The sequence below is a fragment of the Dipteris shenzhenensis genome, chromosome 9, assembly GCF_047967505.1.
Source record: "Dipteris shenzhenensis isolate YYH24624 ecotype China chromosome 9, Dip_SZ_1.0, whole genome shotgun sequence".
NCBI classification, from domain to species: Eukaryota; Viridiplantae; Streptophyta; class Polypodiopsida; order Gleicheniales; family Dipteridaceae; genus Dipteris; species Dipteris shenzhenensis.
Window position 1 is genome coordinate 42,962,387 of NC_141604.1, and position 23,928 is coordinate 42,986,314.

The 23,928-nt window shown below is 43.4% G+C and overlaps 1 protein-coding gene across 1 annotated transcript; it reads left to right on the top strand.

Moving 5' to 3' along the window:
* LOC147898672 (Signal recognition particle, SRP9/SRP14 subunit) lies at positions 1–23,704 on the top strand. Its single transcript, XM_087379474.1, has 4 exons — positions 1–146; positions 5,290–5,383; positions 20,959–21,083; positions 23,322–23,704. Exons 1-4 carry the CDS (start codon positions 144–146, stop codon positions 23,454–23,456), a joined length of 357 nt encoding a protein of 118 aa, XP_087235600.1. The 5' UTR covers positions 1–143; the 3' UTR covers positions 23,457–23,704.
* Positions 23,705–23,928: the final 224 nt, after the last annotated feature.

Consider the following 23,928-nt stretch of genomic DNA (forward strand, 5'->3'; position numbering starts at 1 on the left):
TCTTAGTCCTTCATTCCGATAGCCTCTCTCTTCTCTCTAATAATGTTATCTTTTGTAATTGATTTTCTCAATACTTAACCCAATTGTAAACCATTCTGCAAGTCTGCCTCGAAGCCCAGCCTTTGATCGACTTGATTGCAGACATGGTATGCGTTTTAACACATTTCTCTCCCCGCTATCATGTTTTTTGTTTGAATTTAGGGTTAGGGGATAGCCCTATCGCTGTTTGCTGTTTCTGTTTTCTCTTGCGCAACATAATTTAGATAGGTTAGCTTGATGCGTGGGTGCGTTGATATCTTCTTAGATTGAGGGAGATTATGTGGCTTGCGACGGTTGTAAGATCCTATATAATGCATTGCTTGGATCACCTTAGTCGCATTCTGACCATTCTAGTTCTCTTTGTTGCTATCATGATCTTTAAAGTTGTGGTGTGCGGGGATGTCGTTGCTGGGCTTATAAATCCATGACAAGGAGGAAGCTTGATCTGTTTTTTAGATCACAGCTTATAGCAAGGTTGCAGCTAGTACATTTTGATGTACGCGTCATGACAAAGGGAGGCGCTTACTATACATAATACATGTATGTTAACTTTTGAAGGTGACTAAAAGTGAAAGTCTTTTGCATTTTTGCTCAAGAAGAAGTCAGAGGTTTTGAGGTTTTGAATCTTCGAAGTTATCAAAGCCACTGTAGAAAGAAAGATGGGAGAAGCTACTTGCAATTTAGGCTGACGATGCGGTCAGTATTGCTCAGGTGAGGAATTTCGTTTGTTCAAATGGATACGAAGGCAACTCTTACATGCCTACAAATCTCATGCCTACAAATCTCAAGAGAATGGCATTGCAGAGAGAATGAATAGGACCTTGTCAAACATGGTTCGTCATATGATGTATGATTCAGGTTTACAACAGACTTTTGGGGGAGGTCTTTTTAATAGGAGCAATTGAAATATCCGTGAGGGCATCAGACTGAATACCGGGCATTACTGGGTGTGGCTGTTCATGTCTCTGGTGAAAAGAAGAATGGTGAAAAGAAGAACTAGATAAAGACCAAAAGCATGCATGTCCACATCTTTGCAGTGTTCATTGGCTTGGACTTGGTAGCGCTCCTAAGCTTTGGCAATCTTGTGCTTCACTGATTCTAGAATTTGTTCCAAAGATTTAGTGATCTCATCTGCCTCATTGGAAGTCCTGGAATTGAACTTTTCCCCAAAAGCTTCTCCATACGAGGCCCTACTGATATTGGTGGAATGCGATTCGTCTCGTGGAAACAATGGACGATACTTATTACTGATTCCATCAGGACTGTGTCTTTCTAACATAGTACTCAGTATGTTAAATGGCAACTGATTGTAGATCTCTGTCTGTCCAGCCGTCTAAGGGTGGAAACTGTTACAGAAATTCAGCTGTCTACCAAAGAAGTTGAAAAGTGCCCTTCGAGAACAGATTGGCGAACTTGGAGTCTCCATTCAACACAATGGCTGTTGGAGTTTCATACAACGGGTACCAATATCTGATGAACATGTGAGCGTTGATTGTACTCTTGCACAGAATCTACATGATGAAATTGCTGAATCTGTCCACATGGGATGTACTCAATCATCCCCCAAATTACTGAAATGTTTGGCTAGATCGATCGTCCCCCAAATTACTGAAATGTTTGGCTAGATTGAGTCATACGGTTGAACCACTGTGGGCATGGCCTGTAACCACAGCAATGCCTGATGGTCAGTTTGAATGGGGAACTCTATCCTAATTGGAAGTGCTTAAAAACCATCTGCACCACGAAAAGCAATAACCTGTAGAGGAATGCCAGCTCTCGTGAAAACTCCCATCCAAGTGGAAACATGAGATCGACGGATGTCCTTGAGGGGTAGGCTGTCTAGATCGACGGATGATGTTTTATTAGAGTTTGCATTTCAGCTTGTCAGGATTGTGGGGTTTGTGGATCTTGGTGTAGACTCAGTGTGGTACATGGACCCTCGCCTGCGTCTTATTACCTTGGGTGCATGGAGGTTGTGGCTTTATGGGGGTGTTCCCATAAAGTTTTTGCAGTGGGATCCGGGGGAGTGGGAGTGGATTGATGAAGGGCACTAAGAGAAGATCCTCCCCTTCTTTCGTTACATTGTTAGCAATACCAGGAGATTTCAGCTGAGTTGTAGAGGTTGGAGGCCATTGGGAGAGGTTTTAGATTTATGCTGACATATTGGAAGAGACTCTCGAAATCCCTCAAGAATAGAAAAATCACTCTTTTCTTTTGGCTTTCTATTCATGGTGGGATTGCAATGAACCTGTGGAGATCCAGGTTCGGAACCGACCGTAGATGTCCATGTTGTCTTTCCGTTGTGGATTCAGTTCAGCATTGCTTATAGGATTGTAGACAAACGATGATTATTTGAAGGGGGATGGCCAGGATTTTTAGTACCTTTGTCCATTTCCCCTTCTTCATGACTTGGGGCTTAATTGCTTGGCTCTCTCTTTCGAGGTCTTAGGTCTTTTATGAGAGACATGACTCTTCTTGGGCCTTATTGCTTTGATGCCACTTAGCTGAGTGATGTTCTTGCTTCACCATAGCATGCCTCTGTGGACTCTTCTTGGGAGATACTGGCGAGTATTGCAGCATGGCATATTTGGAGAGACAGATGCATAGAGACATTGGATGGATTCCAGGTTCACCCTTCTCACACTTTGGCCAGCATATGGACATACACTATATATACACTGATGGCCATTTGGGCGAGCATGCATGGGTTCTCTGGCATAGCTGTGGTAAGAGGGCTACGTTCTTTATAGAGTGGAGGGGCTCCCTCTTCTTCTCTGAGTCTACTATGGGCTTGAGATGGCATTTTTTGCCTCAACCTTGGATGTTTTCCACCTCTTTCGGAGGAGTGTTTTTTCTCATGCATTGCATGATCTATTTCTGCTTTGAGCTTACTCTCGTGGGTTTTGTTCATATTTAAGGGAAGTCTTTTTTTCGCAAATGGAAGTGCTTATACGTTTTGAGGATGTGGATAACTCCAAGGATCTCCTTGCTGTAAATTGAATTTTGAGTTTCGGCTGGGATCAACTTGCATCCCTCAAATGTAACAGGATGCCCATTATGCTTCAGCATTGCTCTAATGCAATAGGGAAAATTGGCTTCCTATTCAGTTCTTCTACCAAATTCAATTAATTAATTAGTTTTGGTGCATAGAGGCTTAATTAAGCTATGTTTATCTATGGCTTAATTTATTCATGCATTTATTAACCTATGTCTCTCCATAGCTTAATTTATTTTATGCATAGACTATGTCCAAGGGGGCTTCCCCAAACGTTCAAGAAAAACCAAGATTTGAACTCAAAGCCTTCTTTTTCCAAAGCATGAGCCCTACCACTAGGCTATTAAGTAATATTATACGCCTCTTTCCTTATAAATCCTTCCTCATCCCCCTCCCCCTCCCCCTTTGGGATGTCCTTTCCTTTTTAATGCCCTTCATAAGTGGTCCCCCTTCCTCAATCTCACACGTCCCTCCCTCCTTAATGCCCCTCCCATTTTATTTAATTCAAGCTAGGGCGACATGACATACGGAGGATTCCGCTCCGCTCCAATCTTTTTTCTTTTCATTGTCACACTCAGATGTATTTGATTATGTATGCTCGTTTTAGTAGCTCCACCCATACTGTGATTTGTATCAGGTTTTCTTTCAGTCTCATAGACCCATTGGTCTTTCGAAGACTCTGATAGAATTTCTTTCTTTCTTTCTCCCTCCCCCACGCGAGACTAATTATTGCCCCCCCCGCTCCTTTATGCTTAAATAATTTGCCATCATATACCACTCTCCTCTCCTCCCCCCAACTCATTAATTAATATGATTTTTTGAATATTAGGGGCACCTAGTGGTGAAGTTGTTGGCATCGAATGGTTGATCCCACTAGGCGAAAGCTAGGCATGGGCAGGCTACTTGAGCTCATCAGGTGCTTTCAGATCTTAGGATTAAATCTGATGGGCACGAGGTTGTTGGCCAAGTCCTTGCTATATGCTTCCTATAAATTTTGAGCAAGCTCGTGGTGAGTCACATGAGAAGTTCCACATGTATCCATAGACTACGGCGTACGCATGGTCTTTGTAACCTTAGAAACCTATCTTATATGCATTTAGTGTAAGAGGAATCCAGCACACCTATTGCTGCAAACTTGTCATGGTATTGTGCGCAAAATGCGAGTTGGAAATGGAAACTCAGTATAACCTTCATAGGGGAAACTAGTGTGTACAGTGCAATGTTCCCACTCTCAATCTGAGAGAAGATGAGTGTGACAAAGTGGCAAAATGGCTTACCCTAGAAATGTGTGTGAGACCTAAATTAGGGGTTGAGCTTGAATGACTGTTCTTCCTCCCTATGGATGATTAATCTTTACACGTAGTATGTGTGCCTTGTGCTACTGATGACCTTGAGAACTTGCAAGAAGTAGGGTCTAATGGCCTTGTTGCTTTCTGATTGAAGGAAATCCAAGATACTTAGCTTGGGTTGATAGTATGATATTTGCATGCATTTCTCTAATGCTAAGATTGGGAAAGTCATTTCTTGGAAGTACTCTGCTATGTTTCTCCACTTTGTGATTACACATTTGTTTTTATCCCCGTCTCATTGTCTCAGGCCTGAGGTGACAAGGTTCTTGTCATCTAGGTTTGGCTGTGCCATTGTGCCAAATAGATCGATCTTGAGGGTTGAGATAAAGTGAATGTATACATGCTCATGTGCATACTTTTTCCAGTCCGTTTTAGGCTTCTAATGTACTTATTCATAGGCTTGCATGCAATGCACATCATGCATTTGCGCATGGCATGGGGGGTTTGTATGAAATAATTGAAGCTGAAGAGCTTCCTTTATGGGTGCTGGATTTGCTGGAGCATTTTAAACTTAATTTCTTATGAGCAGTTTGTGTGGAGAGGTTTAAAGTTGTTGTGTACGTTTTGTAAGGTTGATTTGGTATGACAGGAAATGGCGTGGTCTTTTAGCAGGGCTAATTTTAACAATTAAAGTGAAGAGCTCTTGAGTACCAAAATAAAGTTGCAAAGCACCAGATTTACTGTATCTCCAGGAAAAGGAAAACTGGTTTTCATTGTCTTCTGCTTTTGCTTAATTGTCATGCTTTTTGGTCACTCTCTGCAGGCATTTGATATTTATATATTTTGGTTATGCTTCGATCTTACTTATCTTTGTTGTGATGTTGCAAATGTATTTGGTTTTCTTTTTTCATTCTGAATACATATGTTTTTAAATTGATAATTTCTAAAAAATGAATGTTAATGCAGGTTCTATTGGACCCTGATCCATTTTTGAATGAACTTACAAAACTTTATGAGCAGCATCGAGAATCTGGATCAGTATGGGTTACACTTAAACGCTGTAAGTCAAGTCTACTCAAGGATACGAAGGTTAGGCTTTAATGAAAGTTTTGACTTGGTTCAGAACCAAAAGCAGTCAAAACAACCTGATGTGCTTGAGACATGTATGGCAGGATGTGTTGTATATCAGACGTGTGAAAACGCAGCAGCAATATGTCGAAGGCCTTGCAATTTTGAACATTATGTACATCTATGTGTCATTTGAAACTCCCGAGTGACTGAATGTATGCATTCATGATGTCTAATCAATCTGGTTTAGCGTACTGTCTTTTGGGGCATGATCCTCTCATTAGTGTGACACTGCCTTTTCAGATTAACCATCCTTTAATTCTATTTAAAAAAGTTCCTTCATGCGATAAGCGTTAGTAGCTTCTAATCAAATAGTGGCCTTACATCTATATTTGGTTCCATGGAACATTTGAAAGGTGTTCAAACAAGGATTTTTTGTCGACCATAATGGTCATCAAATTTGACGGACATAAGCTTAGTACATTGTTTGTTGGCATGATTCAGAAATATGTGGTTTCCAGTGTAGAAAACACTTTCTTCTTTGCTGTCTCTTTTATGCATGCTTTATATCCTGCATTGAAATTTGTGCTTTCTAAAGCGCCTTTAAATGAGACCTTAGGCATTTCGGGCGTTCAGGCTCAGAATAAAATAGAGTGCCACTGCCTCTGGCCTTCTGCATAGCTACCCAGAATGTTGAAACGGGTTTCAGAAATGAGTTCCCAAAGGTTCGTAAAAAAATCTGTAAAGTTTCGGATTGCTGGAAGTTTTAAAATGTGTAAAATTTCAAAAAATAGTTATTAGACCATAACATTGTCGAGAACCTACACATCACTATAATAAATGTATTGCACTATTCCCATTTGTGTAAAGTGTATTATACGCTTTGATAACAATGTAAGTGCATGAAGGTTACATTATGTCTCACTAATTGTGCCTCTACAAGCTGTTTGTTGTTGGGAGACCCTCCTTTGAAATATGCTAGCCTAAGTGGGCTGTCCTACCATCCCCACCCTTGAGAAATGATAGCCTAAAATGGGCGACCTTGCCCTTAATTGGATGGACAAAATTAGTCATAACCTCATAGAATGCTTATTTTCATAATATAGCTTTATTAAAAGGTACAACAAACATATCATGCCTTGTTACTGATATGATATACAACATGACACCGTTAGATTGGGCATTAAAAGATATGGGCTATCCAAGTTTGGCTGTCTTTTAGTGTTCAACACACATTTTTCCAAAAATTTTTAAATGCTTTGTTCTCCCATTTTTTGGCCCCAAACCTTAATGAGCACAGATCTCTAAAATTTGCCTTTAAAAAAAACATTGGTACTAGCTATTAGTTGTTCATTTTGTACCTCCCTTGTGGGGCAGATTTGCAGGTTCTTTCCTCTCTGGGGATCTTGGGTCTTGCCGACCTGCCCTTCTCCGCCTCTAGATCATGTGAGCCCATGAAAAAATTACATGTTACAGCTTTAAAAATAGCTGTCAGCAATGATAGCTCATATGTTTGCATCCCTTGCGATCGTGGTCCAAGACTTTACTGCAATGTGCCAATCTCTCCTTGATGTAAGCTCCTATACTCTTGGTGGCTGTCGAAGAGGGTGTTGTGACATGAAGTTGGGGGTAATAAACTTCACGCACCTCTTCACTTCCTGCTGCTTTCAAACTGAGTGATAGAGATATTCATCACTGGGAAAGGGACATTAAAAAGAAGCTTTTATACCAAGAGACCATACCATACTATCCTCCCTTAGATGAGAATGAAGATGGTAACATCCCAAGTGATGTTGTACTCAAGCATAGGGAGAAGGAAAGGATCAGTGGAGGCTGAGATTAATCTCAGCAAGCCGGTCTGTGCCAAAGAAAAGAGCGATATGTTGTTGAAAGAAGATCTTACAGCTCAACATGACATGAACTAATATATATCGAGGAGTTTGAAGGGACTGATTGGATCGGGTGGGTAGGTTCTGGAGAAACATTGCACCTCCTTCATAGATACTTTTACAATTAGCTCAAAACACTCTGCAAACTGTCATTAGACACAGAGACCCATAACTTTCAGTAGAGACATGATATCAAATATTCAAACACATATCAAGATGTGCCTTGAAATGGGCTTGCTCTGATATAAGTTTTGTAAGAAACAGAGAAGCGGTCGGAAAGATATGGGCAGTTTATTGGGCGGGGGTAAAAACTGTCTGAAAAAGAAACAGTCACACACAGAGAGTCAGAGATTTTTGGTTTGATATCTAATACAATAACTAAAGACATAGGATGATGCTCCTTGAAGAGAGCTTCGCGCTGATATAAGTTTCGTTCAAATTGGACCATCGAGCAAAAAGTTATGTCAAACTGTCATGAAAAAGACTTACTCCTTCTACTGGTGCCAACTTGGGAGAATACTACCTCCATGATTAGACTTCATCAACGATCCAAGTCCCATAGAGGTCGCCTAGAAGGGAAGGAAGAGCTCCCTTTGTGACTTCGGAAATAGATAAACCATGTATGCGCAATGAGCGGCCGAATAGACAACACTTTTGAGCACTTTGGAAGAGAAAACAATGGAAAAAGGGAAGAGACAATCAAGAGAGAGAACGTGAAGTGACTTTCATTACCAATAGAGTGTGACTCCACTCCAATGCAACTCAAAATACTATAAACACAAGTTTCATACGTACAAGAGGAAGCGGAAGCTTCAAGACTACTCATAGAGAGAGAATGAACTAGAGAGAGATGGACTTAAGAGTCTACATAAGAGAATATCTACAAGAGGGAGAGAAGGCTCATGGAAGAGGCTTGAGGAGACTAGAGCTAACAACAACATGACGCCTAATGGTGGAAGAGATGATGAACAAGGGAGAGGAGGGCTCCTTTTATAGAGATTTTGTCACCCTTCTTCACCAATTTACAATTGCTGCCTGTAGATTCTTTTCCCCATCAATCACATAACCCCGTATGTAACCATCCATGTTCTTTTTGGCTACTCTTGCCATGTGTTCCATCAAAAGATGCTCAAGACTCTTAAAATATTGAGAAAGTCAAGAGTCTCCCCACATGGAGCCCATATGGAGTTTTGAGATTTTTTTGCATGGAGTGTTTTGAAGCATTGTCTTGGGTCTCTTTTGAGCTGTTTGTACCTCCTCTTTTTTTTTCTTTTCAGGTTACTGTTTTGTATTCCCTTCCCTTACTGTTTTTTCTTCTGTTATTGCTGAGTTCCATGCACTCCATAAAACCAGACGGAAGCTTATAAAACCAGACGGTATCTCACACGCTCTTTGAAACCCATCTCGCTCTTCTGAGAGACAGCAATAATTGCGAACGTAACTTCCTTTGTAATAACCAGCAAGTACACTTCTTTTCCACTCTCCCTCTCTCCCTCTCTCTACAAAGACAATAGGGCCCAGCTGCAATGCTTTGTTTGTATGACCATACTGGCCATTGTAGGTCATAAACTTGACAGATTTACCTCCCTCTTTGAATTCCTTGGTCTCTCTGGAAGACTTTCTCTTCCTAGACTTCTTGTGTTTTCTTCTTTTCCTGGATGGTTTATCTGATAAAGAAGAAGAAGATACAGAAGTCGAACTCGGGGTAGACGGTGATGGACTAGGAGATCGGTGATGGTGCCTCGATCTCTTCCTGCTATGAGACCATCCCCTATGAGATCTCTCTTTCTCTGGTTGTACACGAGAGTGTGCCTCTGGCATTGGCACGTCATATACTGCATTAGGCATAGCTTCTGCTTGAAACAAATGCTGAGCCCTTGGATCCTTTCTGAGATTTTCCATCTCTTGTATACGAGTGCGTACCATCTGCTCAAATTCTTGCTGAGTTTGTTGCACACTTCTCTGATTTGGATGCGCATCCCTATCTTGTGAATCCCACTGGATAGGTGATTGAGCCATCTTCTTACAACTCGTCTGAGATGTGCAAAATTTCTCACGTACACACTGTGTATGCAACTGATGCACGCTGCCTTCGCTTTTCAAAGAGAAAATTTACCTCAACAAGAGGTGTCTTGCATTCACAATCTATGCCAGTACTGGCTATCAATTCAAGGCATATACCCACACAGTTGCCAAAGCATCAACAACTATATTGCCCTTTTTCTGGCTGCTGCAGATGGCTTCAAAAGGCATTTGTTTTTCCCTCTTTTCACTGCTCAAAGGCATGCATACTCTTTTTCTGCAAATCTCTGTTTTCTCTGCTTTTCTCTGCTTTTCTGATAGTAAAAGTCTGCTTTCTCTGTTTTCTCTGTTTTCTCTTCTTTTCTGCTGCTTTTCTGACAGTAAATACTTTCTCAGATAGGTGAAAACTGCTAGTAGAAACAATCTCTGCAACTTCTTTTTTTTTTTTTTTTGACAGTAACTGGATGGGTAACCGGCTGGTTACTCTAACCAGATCAATCCTGTTCTGGTCTGGTTAGATTGACAGACTAGTTGGTCTGTAACTAGGCCACCGACTGAATTGAACTAGGCATAGTCTGGTTACAATGACCAGACTAGTCTAGTTGAGTCAAGCTAACTAGACCTCTAACCAGTTCACTAACCAAGGTTAGGTTAGATGAACTCATGGTCTGCCACATCAGCAAATGTGTCCACCTCAACTGTGTGCCATGTCAGCATGTGCTCCCACTGCCACATCAGCATCCACACGTGTCTGCCACGTCAGTTGAACCTGTCAAGACCTTTGCCACGTGGGCGCCACGTCAGCTCGCACGTGTGGCCGCCACGTCACCTGTGTGCCACGTGTGAGCACCACGTCAGCTCTGTGCATACCAGACGGAAGCTTATAAAACCAGACGGTATCTCACATGCTCTTTGAAACCCATCTTGCTCTTCTGAGAGACAGCAATAATTGCGAAGGTAACTTCCTTCGTAATAACCAGCAAGTACACTGCTTTTCCACTCTCCCTCTCTCCCTCTCTCTACAAAGACAATAGGGCCCAGGACAACATGTCGGGCTGGAACCCCCCGAAGGTATTTTATTACCTGAAGAGAATCTGTTACAAAGGTTCAGCGTAGAGCTGTCTGGTACTCTCTCTCTTTTTTTTCAAAACGTGAAAAATCCCCTTTATTACAAGAGCTTCAAGCTCATTTCAAATTGGCAACATGCCACTTGTCTAAAATCTAGACTAGGTCCTATTACATGCCACCAAGGGCCATTCTGGAGTCTTCCAAGCACTTGGTCACACGAACCGCCTCCTAGATGCTTGTCAGGCTCCCGTAGTGCTTAGGAAAAATAATTCTTCCTAGTACTTGCAACAATTAATTAAAGTGCACCACCATGGCACCCATTAATTGTTAGCGCTTTGCATGCAAATAACACACTGTGGACTAATTCTAGTCACGGTGGGCGTCCCCACTGAACACATGTGCACATCTAACAAATATAAAAATTTATATTTATTCTCTGGTTGACCGGAGTCAACACTCTTGATTATAATTAAGGAGCTTTGACCAAGGGTCGAGGCGCCTTAATTATAGCCAAGTCTCTCCAACCGAAGTTGGCACATCTTGGTTAACCAGGGTTAACCCTCTTGGCGCATGCCAAGTCTTGTTGACCGACGTCAACACTCTCTGACCGTAGTCAGCTCTGTGGTTCTCTGGTTAACCGCAATTAACCCTCTTGGTAATAAACCAAGTCTCCTTGACCGAAGTCCGGTTTACTTGACTAGAGTCAAGTATCTTGGCCCGTAACCAATCCTTTGACCATTAAAATAACTCTTTGATCATAATTAACACATATAAAACTCTTTAATTATGATCAAATAAATGGTCAACTGTACTTTGACTTAGGATATTTACATTGTGGTGACACTCCATGTTGTACCAGCTGCTACAGGGCATTCCTTTGCCTACATCGGAGCTTGTTGAAGACCTTGGATCTCAAACATAGAAGGTTTGCCATGTATTTAGTTACGCCCTGCATGGAGAGTGAAATAACTTTGTGGTCTGATTCAAGTGCTTTATCATCAATCCATGGGTATTATGAGGTAATCAACCGCATTGGACTCTTGTGTGATTATGCATGTGAAGCCATTTGTGTTGTCAAAGGCCTTGCTATCTTCAAGCTTAAACATCCACAGATGGTGAGCAAGTGTCTCCCCCATGCGGTGTCTTCTTCCGTCTGTTTTGAGACGCGAGCCTGTTGTTTCCTTTTCTTTCTCGAGTTCATTCATCCACATTGGGTTTCTACCTTACACTATTGTTGGTGCTTGATTGATGTATTGAAATCTCTTGCTAGCATGATTGCACCTTTCTTGGAGTATTCCTCTACTAGATATATGTCCATTTTTCTTGTAGATGGGGGATTGTGGGGGAGCAAAGTACCAGGCTACAAAGAAGATTTTTTCCTTTGCTTTCCTGATTTCCGGCCACATGTGGGTTTGCCTTCACAACCTCTACTGCCTTGTCCCACCCTATCTTGATATAGCATGTTATCATGCCAAAACCTCCCCTCCTATGTGGTCTTTCTTATTCCAAATTGATGTCTTTGTGAACACTTCTAGGGTTGGTGTCTCAGTGCCTTCATGCTCCCAGATTTCTAGTGCTCTGAAAATCTCAGTCTTTGCACACATATCAGTGCCAAAGTCTTATCCAGAGGTAACCCTTCTATATTCCTTATCTTGACCCTGAGGGTCTCGAGTCCCTAGGTTTTGTGTTCTTGGCATTTTTTACTTTTTCCAGTTTAGCCATTGATTGAGAATATTGACTTTGGTAAGGACCTCATCCACCTCGATTGAGTGCCCTTTGAGGTATTGCTCGTGTCTTTGGACCTTCATCCATGCTGGGGCATTTTGGAATGTGATTATGAGTTGTCTAGCTTTTTCTCCTTTTCCCAATCCTCTGTGCTTTCTTCCAGTCGGGCTCAATGATGCACATAATGACAACGTTCCTTTTCTAATGTCACACACTCATAGGTATCCGAGACTAAATCTCCTCCTAGCCAGTTGCAATCCACTCACATGCTTCCTTACTTAACATGGCTACTTGCCATGTGCATCAACATTTTAGCCCTCTTGGGTGTTCTTTTTATTTTTCAGCCACTACTTTGCCCCTAAGCAGATGGATTAGAAATCACCCCAAACCAAACATGCGCAGAGGTCCATTGAACCTTCTAGTCGTCTCTGAACCCATCACCAAAGACCTTGACAAACAAATCCTTGACTGTAATTATTCCTACACATGACAACCACCCATTTACATTTACATACATCACAGCAGTCTCTCTAAGGATTTCTTGTCATTGATCTGTATGAGGAATGTAACATTCCTTCCCTCTTCAGGCATCAGCATCCTCGATGATAAAATGCTCTCGTATCAGGTAAACGGATTCCCAAGTGCCTCAGATAGAGGAAGTGTTGGAGTTATGTAGGTCACCTCCCCATTTGTGAGTCCCCAAATGAGGGGAGCATGGGGGATGTGCATCAGAGATGCCACGTGGGCATCCACGGGGGCAAAACTGACAGCAATGGCAGGGCTGCCACATGGTTGGAATGCTAGCTTCCATGTGGGCAGCAAGGACTGCTTGAGAAGGTGTCAGATGGCTGCGACTGGAGCAGCATCAGCCTGGTGCAGAGGAAATCCTGCAAGGACAGCCAGGTGGAGCTGTCAGGGGCAGGTTGGAGGGCAGCAAGCATTGCTGCAGGTCTGTGCGGCATCCAGGACCAGAATGGAGTTACTGAGGCGCATCTTTCAGGAGGCATAAATTCGTCTTGATCAGACGTTTCTTCTCTTTCTATCAACCTATCTCTTGGGCTATTTTCTTCTCTTCTCTGTGATCTATCAAGTGGGAAAGACATTCATCTTGTCATCATCTTTGGTGACGTGCTTACAATCTCTTGCTCAGAATTCTCGCAGCAAAAAAAGCACTTGCTTATCATGAAAAGCATCTGCTCCTCTCAAAAAGCACCTGCTTTTCACAAAATGCAACCACTTTTTGTGCACACACAACCTTCTTTTCTCCATAGTGGCGTAAAAAGCAGCAAAAAGCAACGAACAACAGTAGTTGCTATTTCGTTTTTCTCATCATGGACGCGGCCTCTCAGCCCTCACAAGTACAAGCGCCTAAGCAAGATTGCGAGATGAAGGAAAGAAGGTCCTAGGATGAGGATTCCTATCGAGAACTATTGGCTGAAATGGCAAAAGCAAGAGAGTACCACTTCTTAGTGAAATGTTTATGGGACATCTAAAACTAAGTATTTCTTTCATGATTATGAAGTTTGATTTATCTTTATTTAAAGATCTAATCCTTGTACCTTATTACAGGGAAAGAAGTGTGCTGTTTCCTTGATTGTTTCAGGAATCAAAAGCCAAGCACACAAGATTGCTTATACATACATATGTGGTCCTAAAGTATTCCTTGATGGACAAGCTAGCTATTCCGAGTTATATTTCAGTTTTGGAGGATTCCAAGTTATTGTACACGAGTGATATAGTCTCTATTATGGAACTAGTTTTTTGTGACCTATGTGGTTAAGGCTATGGACTATTTGTTTGGTCTCATCAAACTTTTGTATACATAGTATCAAGACAAAAGAATCACAAAGTTATTATATCGAATTTATGGGTTTGAGCAGCTCATGCCAAAGAGGAGAAGTGTTAGAGACTACGTGTATAAATTGAAGAGTTAGATCCATGAGACCCTATTTGAGGATAGTGTATTCAAAGTTGGCAAGTTGAGAGTCATGCGCCTGATTTTATGATCTTCAATTATGGAATTGAGTTATAATGCTAGTCATGATAAGCAGTTAATGGAGGATGAGATGATCAAGATACAGATCCTTTATGGCGGAATTCCATGTGGTCAGAATTGACCAAGTATTTCAGTTTCAAGTTATATTATCTCATTTCCAGAGGAGTTTCGGTTATGAAATTCAGTTTTGTTGTTTTCTTCTGTTGTTTTCTTCTGGGGCATGGCATGTTCAAGTACCAGTTCTCTATATAACAGTTTTGAATACGGTCATCATGGACCAATTCATGATTTTTAGCATTCCACAGTTCCCTTATTGGGAATTGTGTATTGAATAAACAGAAGTTCTTATGAGAGTGCATGATATATTCAAGAACCAGTTTTTTAAATGATGACATGATTCTATTTGGTCACTATTGGCCCAGTATTTCATTTAGGATTCTATTATTCAATAGTTTCCATTGAGTTGTTTTATACAAGAACTCTTATGATTTATCATGGATTATTAAGGCCAGAGTTTTTCAGTTCATCTGTCAATTATATGTCCTTTTGGAAAGTTTGAGAACCCTCCAAGTTCACACCTGACCAGCACGTTAAGTGTTTGGTAGCAAGATATTTTATGTATAAGGAAGCACCAGATCAGTGAATTGCAGATATTCTCCAATGCACAGTTCTTTCCAAAGGAACTTCCAAGTTGAGCTGTACAATACTTGGAAGAGTATCGCTCCGGAGTTTATCACTTCATCAGAAAGATTTGAGAGGATTCTCAAAGAAATAGGATATGGAAAGGTTCCAAGTAACAGTTTTATTAAGGCTACGTATCTCTTTGATGTTGATAAAGTTTGCCTTATGAAGATCTAACCCTTGTATGGCAATGCAAGGAGAATAGTGAATTCTTTTCTTGAATTTGTTTAAGGAAACACTACTCATAAATGAGAAGACTTTAGAGTGACACGTGGCAGTTGAGGCGGCTGACTGTGGTTAGGGTAATCCTGGTTAATTTAACTGCAGTTAGTTAACCATGGTTTGGTTGACCCTGGTTAGTTGACATTGGTTAGTTGAACCAGTACCCCAGTTAGCCTGACCTAATCAGACCAGTTTGGTTAGTGTAACCAGACTGTGATCAGTCCAGTTACTCTGGTTAGATCTCAGTTACAGACTAACCAGACCAGAGCCAGTTAGTCTGGTTAGGGTAACCAGTCGGTTACTCATCCGGTTACTGTCCCAAAAAAAAAAAGGGGGAAAAAGAGACAATTGCAGAGATGGTTTTTGCCACCCATCTGTCAGTCCTTTTAGTGTCAGAAAATCAGCAGAACATCAGAGATTTGCTGAGTATAAAAGATGCACGCCTTTGCATAGAAAAAGGGGAAAACAGATGCATTTTCAGTGCTTTCTGCAGCAGCCAGAACAGGGGCAATAGTAAGTGAATGCCTAAGCAACTATGGGGGTTTTTGCATTGAGTTGACAGCCTGTCAACTGGCACGAGTTGTGAATGCAATACACCTCTAGTTGAGGTATTCTTCTCAGGCAAGAAAAGGCGAGTGCATCAGTTGCATACACGGTGAAAACTCCTATTTCACTTTGCTGTGACCCATTGGCTGTAGTGGAGGGTATCCCTTTGTTCCGCCTTCCTTTTCACGCAGCAGCGGGCTATTTGCTTTTTTTCTGAAGATCAACCTTGACAGTGACCCTTGGTTAGGCAAGAGGTGCTCAAATGGCAGCACCTTCGACTCCCAATATTGTTAAGGTTTTGCTCTCCCCGGAGGATAAGCAATAGGTTCAAAGTGCAGTGGAGGTTCTTCAGGACAGGGCCTTGGTAGGCCAGATTGTTGGGCTCGCTCCCTCGAGGCGACAGATTCGGGATTGGCTTCAGGAGAGTTTAGCCCGAGGGGATGACGACATCTAGGAGGTCACCATCTATGGGAGAGGGGTCTACCTTCTCTAGCTGGTCTCTCCAGAGACCACCTTGTCATTTGTGGAGCAGAGCCCTATCTTTCTTGGTCCTCATCTGGTCTTCCTCTTCCCTTGGTACCATGGCTTCACAGTGGCGGACATGGACACGACTCACCACGTACCTCGGTTCCCGATGACGCTCCGATTCCTGGGGCTCCTGAAGGAGTATAGATCCATTCTCCATTCTATCGGAGGATGTTTTGGTACGGTGCTGAAGTCTCCTCCTCCCTCGGCAGCCACAGTGGTCGCAGATGATGGGGTCCCCAGGCTTAGAGTGATTGTGGACACCCCCGAGACGCTTCTTGAGGCAGCCTAGTTCGGGTGCGTCCTCCTCCACGCAATAGAGCTCAAGCAGTCCGTTTTCGCAGCTTCCAGGTCCCAAGCCTCGTCTAGGACAGGCTTTACCTAGAGAGTTCTGGCGGCTAGGATTGTGGATTTATCTTGAGATTCCTGACAGATACCCGATGGATCTAGAGGTGTCTGTCTTGAATTTGCAGCCTCGAGGACGCTCTATAGGAGTGTTTGGCTCGCGGTCGCGCCCCCTTTCTGGAGGTTTCTCTTTGCGGCATCTGGAGAGGAGTAGTGGACTCCTACAGCAGCCCTGTCGTGGCCTATTGCAGAGAGGGGTCTGCATTCCAGATGCTTTGCTACAATTGTTTGGTAGCAGCCTGAGTCCCCCCCGCGGGGAGGGTGGGACGTGTGGGCAGTTGAGGCGATTCAGCGGAGCAGTGAGGAGCTTCGCACCCATGCTATGCACTTCCGTCATACTCTTCAGGAGAGAGAGAGGGCTTTGCGGTGGGACTTGGCCTCCATTGAAGGTCTTCGGGAGTAGGATTCGGAGTTGCAGTGGTTAGCAAACCGATATGAGTGTGCTTGCTTGGAGCTTCAGGATACTGGGGTGAGATGGGCAGAGTACTCCTACCACTCCTCTAGATCTTGGTGGGTACAACAGGGTGACAGGATGATCAGTTGACGCACACTTGCAGAGATTGAGAGCCTCTAGTGGGCAGATGCACTCGGATCCGTAGGAGATCTTGGAGTGGATCTCGGATTTCTATCGGCGCTTGTTCCAGACCGAGGAGGGGTCTTCGCAAGTTTTGGCAGCATGAGATTCAATTTGGGCGCACGTTTTGGAGGTGGTCTCCCGGAGTGTGAGCAGCCAGTCAGATGCGCCTTTTTCGGATGCAAAGCTTTGGGAGGCCGTTCGGGCTCTTCCATCCCAAAAGTGCCCCGGGGAGGATGGGCTGTCCCCGGTTTTCTTTGACCCTGAGTCGTGGCTGGATATGCTTGATCCCGAAGGGGAGGGATCGCTCAGACTTGAGACAGTGGAGACCGATCACTCTCCTTGACACTGCGTACAAGACCTTGGCCAAGGTCTTGAGCTTGCGGCTTGGCCCTCACCTAGTGGACATCATCCATGACACGCAGACAGGTTTTGTCCAGGAGCGTAGCATCCTGGACAACATCTTTACTTTCTGGGAGGCACTGGATTGGGCTAGAGAGGAGTCTCAGCCTCTCGCAATTTTGCTTTTGGTTTTCGAGAAGACTTATGACAGAGTGGAGTGGTCTTTCTTGGAGGGCACCATGCAGAGGCTTGGCTTTTCGGATCACTGGATCAGGGGTGTCTCAGCCCTTTATGCATGTAGTTCGAGCCAGATACTTATTGGTGGCTACATGGGGGAGGCCTTTTGGCTTTCCTGCTCGGTTCGGCAGGGATGCCCCCTTGCCCCTTTCTTATTCCTCTTTGTGGCTGAGGCCCTAGGGTATTTTTTGAGGTCTCAGTCGGCCGGACTCACGGGGATGAGGTTCCCGATTTGACAGGAGGAGGAGCTTTTGGACTCAGAGTTTGCAGATGACACAACCCTTTTTGTAGAGGGCTCAGCTCGGAGCTTGGATCCAGTTAGGGTAGTGTATTGTCTAGCCTCAAGCTCCAGGATCAATTGGACCAAATTAGTCGGCTTTCTTGTAGTGACAGAGGCGGTACAGGAGATCCAGGATTGGGGCTCAGCACTAGGCTTCCGGTAGATTCCGAGGGGGCAGGTAGCGAGATACCTTGGCTGCTAGGTTGGCATTGATATTTCAGCAGAGCAGCGGATCTCCCCGGTTCTAGAGAACTCTGCATCTCTGGATCAATGATACCCAATCCTCCTTGGGCTTGGGGTAGGATCACTGTCTGTTAGGCTACCTTGGCTGGGGTGTTACGTGTGCCATCCGATCCTACCCAGAGAAAATTGCGCACCAAGCACCTTAGTTGTCCCATGCATCCCTTGTGAAAACACTAGCACGAGGCTATGTACCAGGCGGTAGCAAGGAGGACCTGGTTAGCCACCAAGGCCATTCCTGCAAGAGAGAGTTTGGCGGAGCTCTAGTACCAAAGCTTGTGCCGAACACTAGCCTTGTTGGGCAAGTTGGTAGTGAGGGGCCTCACTCCAGGTACGGAGCCCTGCAGCGCGGTCTCCTTTGGAACACCCCCCACACGGGTGATCAGTGGCAGCAATTACACAGATGGCTCTTCTCGGAGGCCCCCCTTACAGGGAAGGGCTCTCCCTTGATGCGGAGTCTCTTTAGAGTTTGGCAGCGATTGGCGGGGGTCTTATCCGGGCTAGTCCTCAGTTTTTTGAGGAGTTTGCACGACAGCCTCTGATTTGGCCACTCGGAGTTACGGGATCAGTATGGTCGCATGCTGGAGGTGCCGTTCTTCTCTTATACTATATGCATAGGATGCCACATGCAGTTGGAGGCGGTAGCTTGGACTCTGTCGAGAGAGAGGCATTGGGCAACGCAACAGGTACCTCGAGAGGTGAGTTCTAGGTTATGGACACGCATTTGGTCCAGTCTCCGACCGCTGAAGAACTTGTACTTTTTCTGGATGATAGCGCATGGAGGTCTGTCTGTTGGCCCTTGGTTGGAGCTGATGCGGGTGGATGGCAGCTGCCATAGATGCACGATTGGGACTTTGGAGACGATCCCCCACTGTCTTTGGAGCTGCCCAGCAGCATAGAGGATATGGCGAGGAGTGCTTCGGATCGTGGCGAGGCTTCAGGGCACGCATAGGGACTTCATGTGGGGCATGGTTGCTTCGTTGTCAGAGGGTGGCCATGCCTTTTCCATTGACGTGGTCTCTCCAGCATACAGGATACAAGGCCTGTGCATTCACAGCATTGAGTTTCATGAGGCGACCCCTAACTAGTCATCGACCTCTTCCTTTGTGGGAGGATAGCGTGTGGGAGACAGTAGCCAGCATTACGGCATGGAACATCTGGGTTGCTCGCTGCAACTGGGTTATGGGCCAGCACCATGTTCCACCGTCGGCCACCTTGGTAGCCATCTGACAGGACATCATCTTCACGCTTCACGCCATTTGGGAGCGAGGCTCTCCAGGTTCTCGAGCTACCATCGCACGATGGGAACGTTTCTGCAAGGCTTGGCTTGCAGGTGTTTTCTACAACATCACCCCAAGAGGGATCAGATGGTTGTATATTCGGCCACCTTGGTTGTTAGCCCCTATTCCAAAGAATCCCTAGGCAGTGAGCTGAAAAAGCGCTTTAATGATGGAGAAAAGCAGTTAAAGCTAGCTTTATGTAAAAACTAGCCTAAAAAGCAGGGTTAGCTTTTGTAAAAGCACAAGCTAGGCCAAGTCCATAAAAGAAGGGCCTCAAGGCTCCTAGATGGATGGAAGAGCTGTACTCAGCTTCATGCTCTTCTCAGAGCAAGTTGTACAAAGTATTTTCTACTGCAATAAAGTCCTTCGGGGGGGTTTGGCGCTTGTTTTTGGGCCCTAGTGTTGCGTGTGCTTCTTCTATCCCTCTATTCTATTGCGAAGAATCTAAGTGCTGCAACTCTAATTTTCAGATTTCAGTTTGTGTTCTCTAGTTTCTATCACGAAGTTCTTTTGCAAAAATATTGTGTGGAAGTGTTTGCTACTTGTGATATTATATGCAATCGGTACTGAATAATTTGAAAATAAGAAATGAGGAATCAACAACAATATGTGTTTCTCTTAACAAGAAGAAGTAACCTGGAATAAAATTCTGGGGTTTTGGATTGGGCCTCTTTGCATGCTTTCTCATGATCTTCTTTAGAAATGTGTTGCAATAAAGTCGATCGGTCAGTTAAAGCAACATTGCGAATCATGCAAACCTTGTCATTTGGTGAGCTTCCACAGGGTATTAGCCCAGCAATAGGGACATGCAACGGGCCTATTATAGGCCTAGAATAGGGTCAGGAGGCTGACAGGGTTGGCAGTCTGCTGGAGCAGGTCGGTCCCACAGTCATTGGGTCTGCAAGTTGGCCGTACAGCTGTACGGTTGGTAGATAGACTGGTCAGCCGGTCTGTTAAGGCATCCATGTCGTATATAAAGGCACCCATTGGGGGGGGGGTTCTTGGCATTCAGCAAGTGCCAGCAGGGAGAAGAGCAACAAGGAGTGGCATGTGGGAGAAGTATATAGCCAGCCCAGCTCTTGTTGAGCAAGCAGGCTGACAGAGTTGAGAGGTGCCAGACGGAGGTAAAAGGCAACATACAGGCATACAGGCTGCTAGATGGTGACACATGAGCAAGACATTTTGTACCAGGTTTTGACCATTTCATGTATGCATACATACGTGGATTCTCTCTTTTATTTTAGCTAGTCTTTACACTTCTGCTTAGCACAGACAAGCTTGTCAAATAAGAACTTAGCTTGCATGTTTGTTACACTTGCTTGACATTATGAGTTTTATAGGTTCTAAAACACAGTCATATCTTTGTTTCTTAATTTCAGTGATTGTTGATATTTCGTTATGCTATCATGACGGGAAAGCATTTGTGGTTCAAGTGTTTTGTTGTAGACACAATATAGAATGTTCTGTGCATTGTATGATTCAGAAAATTGACATTTGTAGTTCTTGTTTCAATTGTTTTATAATGATGTGTGCAGCATCTTTGAAGAAGAGAAAGATAAGAAGATTTGCTGCTAAGTCTCAAAATCAGGCTGTGGTGGAGAATACAGAATTCCGCTGTTTGGTGCGAGCAACAGATGGCAAAAGGACCATTAGTACAACGGTAATTTCAGCCTGACTACTGTTTACATGTGCTCTTATAACCCAGTTATGCAACAATGCAGAGGTACATCACACTATCGGTATGGGATAAACTGCTATAATCCACATAGGCCATGTTCTCAATGTTTTGTAAGTATCGGATTCTAGCCTCGTAAGTACATCAAATGTACATGTATTTAGCGATGCCTTGACAATGAGTTTGTCTTGTGCTCATCAAGAACTTACACAAACTCTTAGACTGAAAATCTTCAAATGCTTGATCACCTGGATAACCTTCATGTGGAGTCCTCACTTTTACTACCTATGGATTAGTCTGATTGAGTAGTTACACTCCAATACATATTGCCTTTGCCTAGGAGATGGTGGAAGACCTGCTGCACAATCTCTGCATAGTCAGGTTTCCCCACTCCTAAGCACCATTCCATTCTAGGATATATTTTGACCATTGCTAGCCATGGCTTGAACTTGTTGACTACCTTGGGCTCACCCTTCCTGAAGAGACTCAAATCTTGATGCAAGCAAATGGCGCCTCTAGTTAATCTACTCCAATATTTGTTGTGACATGAACACTGCATCGCTCGAGATGCTACCTTCTATCACTCTAGTTTTGTCCTCATGCTGCTTTAAAGGTGCCCCCAACTCTGGCATTTGATCTGGGATATAGGATATCATGTTGGCTTGAGTATGTATTGTTGGAGAATCAATGCTTCTCCCTCTGGACATACTTTGTTAGATGTGTCAGAGGGCTGTAAAACCTGCTCTCTCAGTGGAAAAGGAATGCAAACTCTATGCAAATTACACGGAATAGTACACTGTAAATGGACCCACAGTTACACAGAGATGCAAGAGAAAAGACAGTAGAAAGAACTTCACAAAATGCTCCGTCTACTCATCCACTGATGTGGAATTACCACCGTGGTAATCTTTTCTCCTTTGCAGGGGTTTTCTTCTTTGGTGGTTCTGGCTCTTTTGCTTCTGAATCTGATTCCATAGTTATTGGGGAATGGGCATGCCAATGGAACGCCGACCTGAATGGAAATGCCAAAATCCTAGGGAGCGGGAACAGGAAGGGAACGCCACGTCACCATACGCATAAACAAACACACTATTTTATACATTAGAAGCCTTGAACTTTAGAATTTAGAAACCTTAAATTTAGAATTCAAGAAAACTGGTTATTGAATTCACAACTCAAAGCAAGTCACAACTGCTTTTGGACCAAATTTGGAGTTAGGACGTGGGGCATAAGCAAAATCCTGTTGATAAATGAATCATGACTGATCATTGATAATAGATATGCTACTTGTGCTTCAGATTTGGCAACAGGTGGGACGTTTTTAACATATTGCATTGCTGTCAATTACATGACATCTTGAGGAGTCTTAGTATGAGATGCATCCCATAAGTTTGGACGCCTTGGGTGTGGCATGTATTCATACCGGCATTGGTAGGACCTTGGCACCATTTTGCAAAGACAAAGAACAGATGACTCCCCAAGGAAGAAGGGCAAAGAGAGCAGGGAAGCTTTTGCCCTTGAGAGAAAAAGAGAGGCTTTGCGATGAGCCTGCACCTGCACAGCGGAAAAAGCCAAAAGCAATTGTTAGAATGCATTATTACTACTCTTCTTGAAGAGTGCACCATAAGAAAACCTAGAATGCCAGTTGTAATTTGTATGTGCTAAGAAAGAGAGACAGGAGTCTTGAAGCATGGAGTACCCATGCTGTAGCCGATCCAAATATGAAGACTGAAGGGAAGAAGCCCAAGTTTGCTGAATCACTGAAAGCTAACTCTAGTGCCTTCTTTGTATTTGATCTGCATTGTGCAATGACCTAGACTTGCAGCATGGTGACCTGTTCAAGGAGTGTATATGTCTAGGGGTGGAGTAGGTGCATACTGCATTGAAAGCATCAGATCTTTTCAACTACTGCCCTGTGACTGAAGGGACTTGTTATGGCAATGCTAGCAGAGTAGTGAAAAGGAGTATACGCATTTGGTTTTCCTTTTTCTATTAAGTTTTAATTTTAGTGGTCCTGGTTTGAAGCTTACCTCCTCATTTTTTGGTGCATGGTATGATATAAAACTCTTACCAATTTGCTTTTTCCATTATAGTAGATGTAATGATTATTTAAGAGGGAATTTCAGGGGGGCTTGTCCCAGGTGTGCATCATTACAAGATTAGGACAGATGGAGTCATATTGTTACAATTGATTGAGATTGCTGATTGTTTGGTTTTTGCCAGCTATCAGCTAAGGATCATCAACGTTTTCAAATGGCATATGCCACGGTGCTGAAAGCACACATGGATTCTTTGAAAAAGAGGGAGAAGAAGGATAAAAAGGAAAAGAAGGCTACAGTGGAACCATCAACTGGTTAGTGTGGTGAGGCATGTGCTCACTAGGTCATCAAGAAGATAATTAAAATGTTTGCAAATCATTGCAGCAACCACTGAAGAATTCTGGATTAAAGTGGATGCACAATTTCAATTTTTGTTTCAAGTTTGGCACACACTGACAGTATATGTGACCTACTGGAATGCATGCCACAGAATGATAGTTGGATCTGTACGATTACGGCATTTTTGGACGCTCTCAGCTATTGGAGGCATGCTCATAAGAAATTTGAAAACTCGCATGCATACACACATGCACACACACAATATAATCATTGGCAATTTCTATCAAGAATTGATGTACAACATAGACGAGGGCGAAAAAATCGTTTTTGGCTTTGTGGGTTCTTTCTTACCTAGACAATCTAAAGGAATTTTTTCTATCCTCATGTAATAAGCCAAATAAATAAATATTTATATATTTTTCAATGGGTTACAAAGAGGTCACATTGGTTAC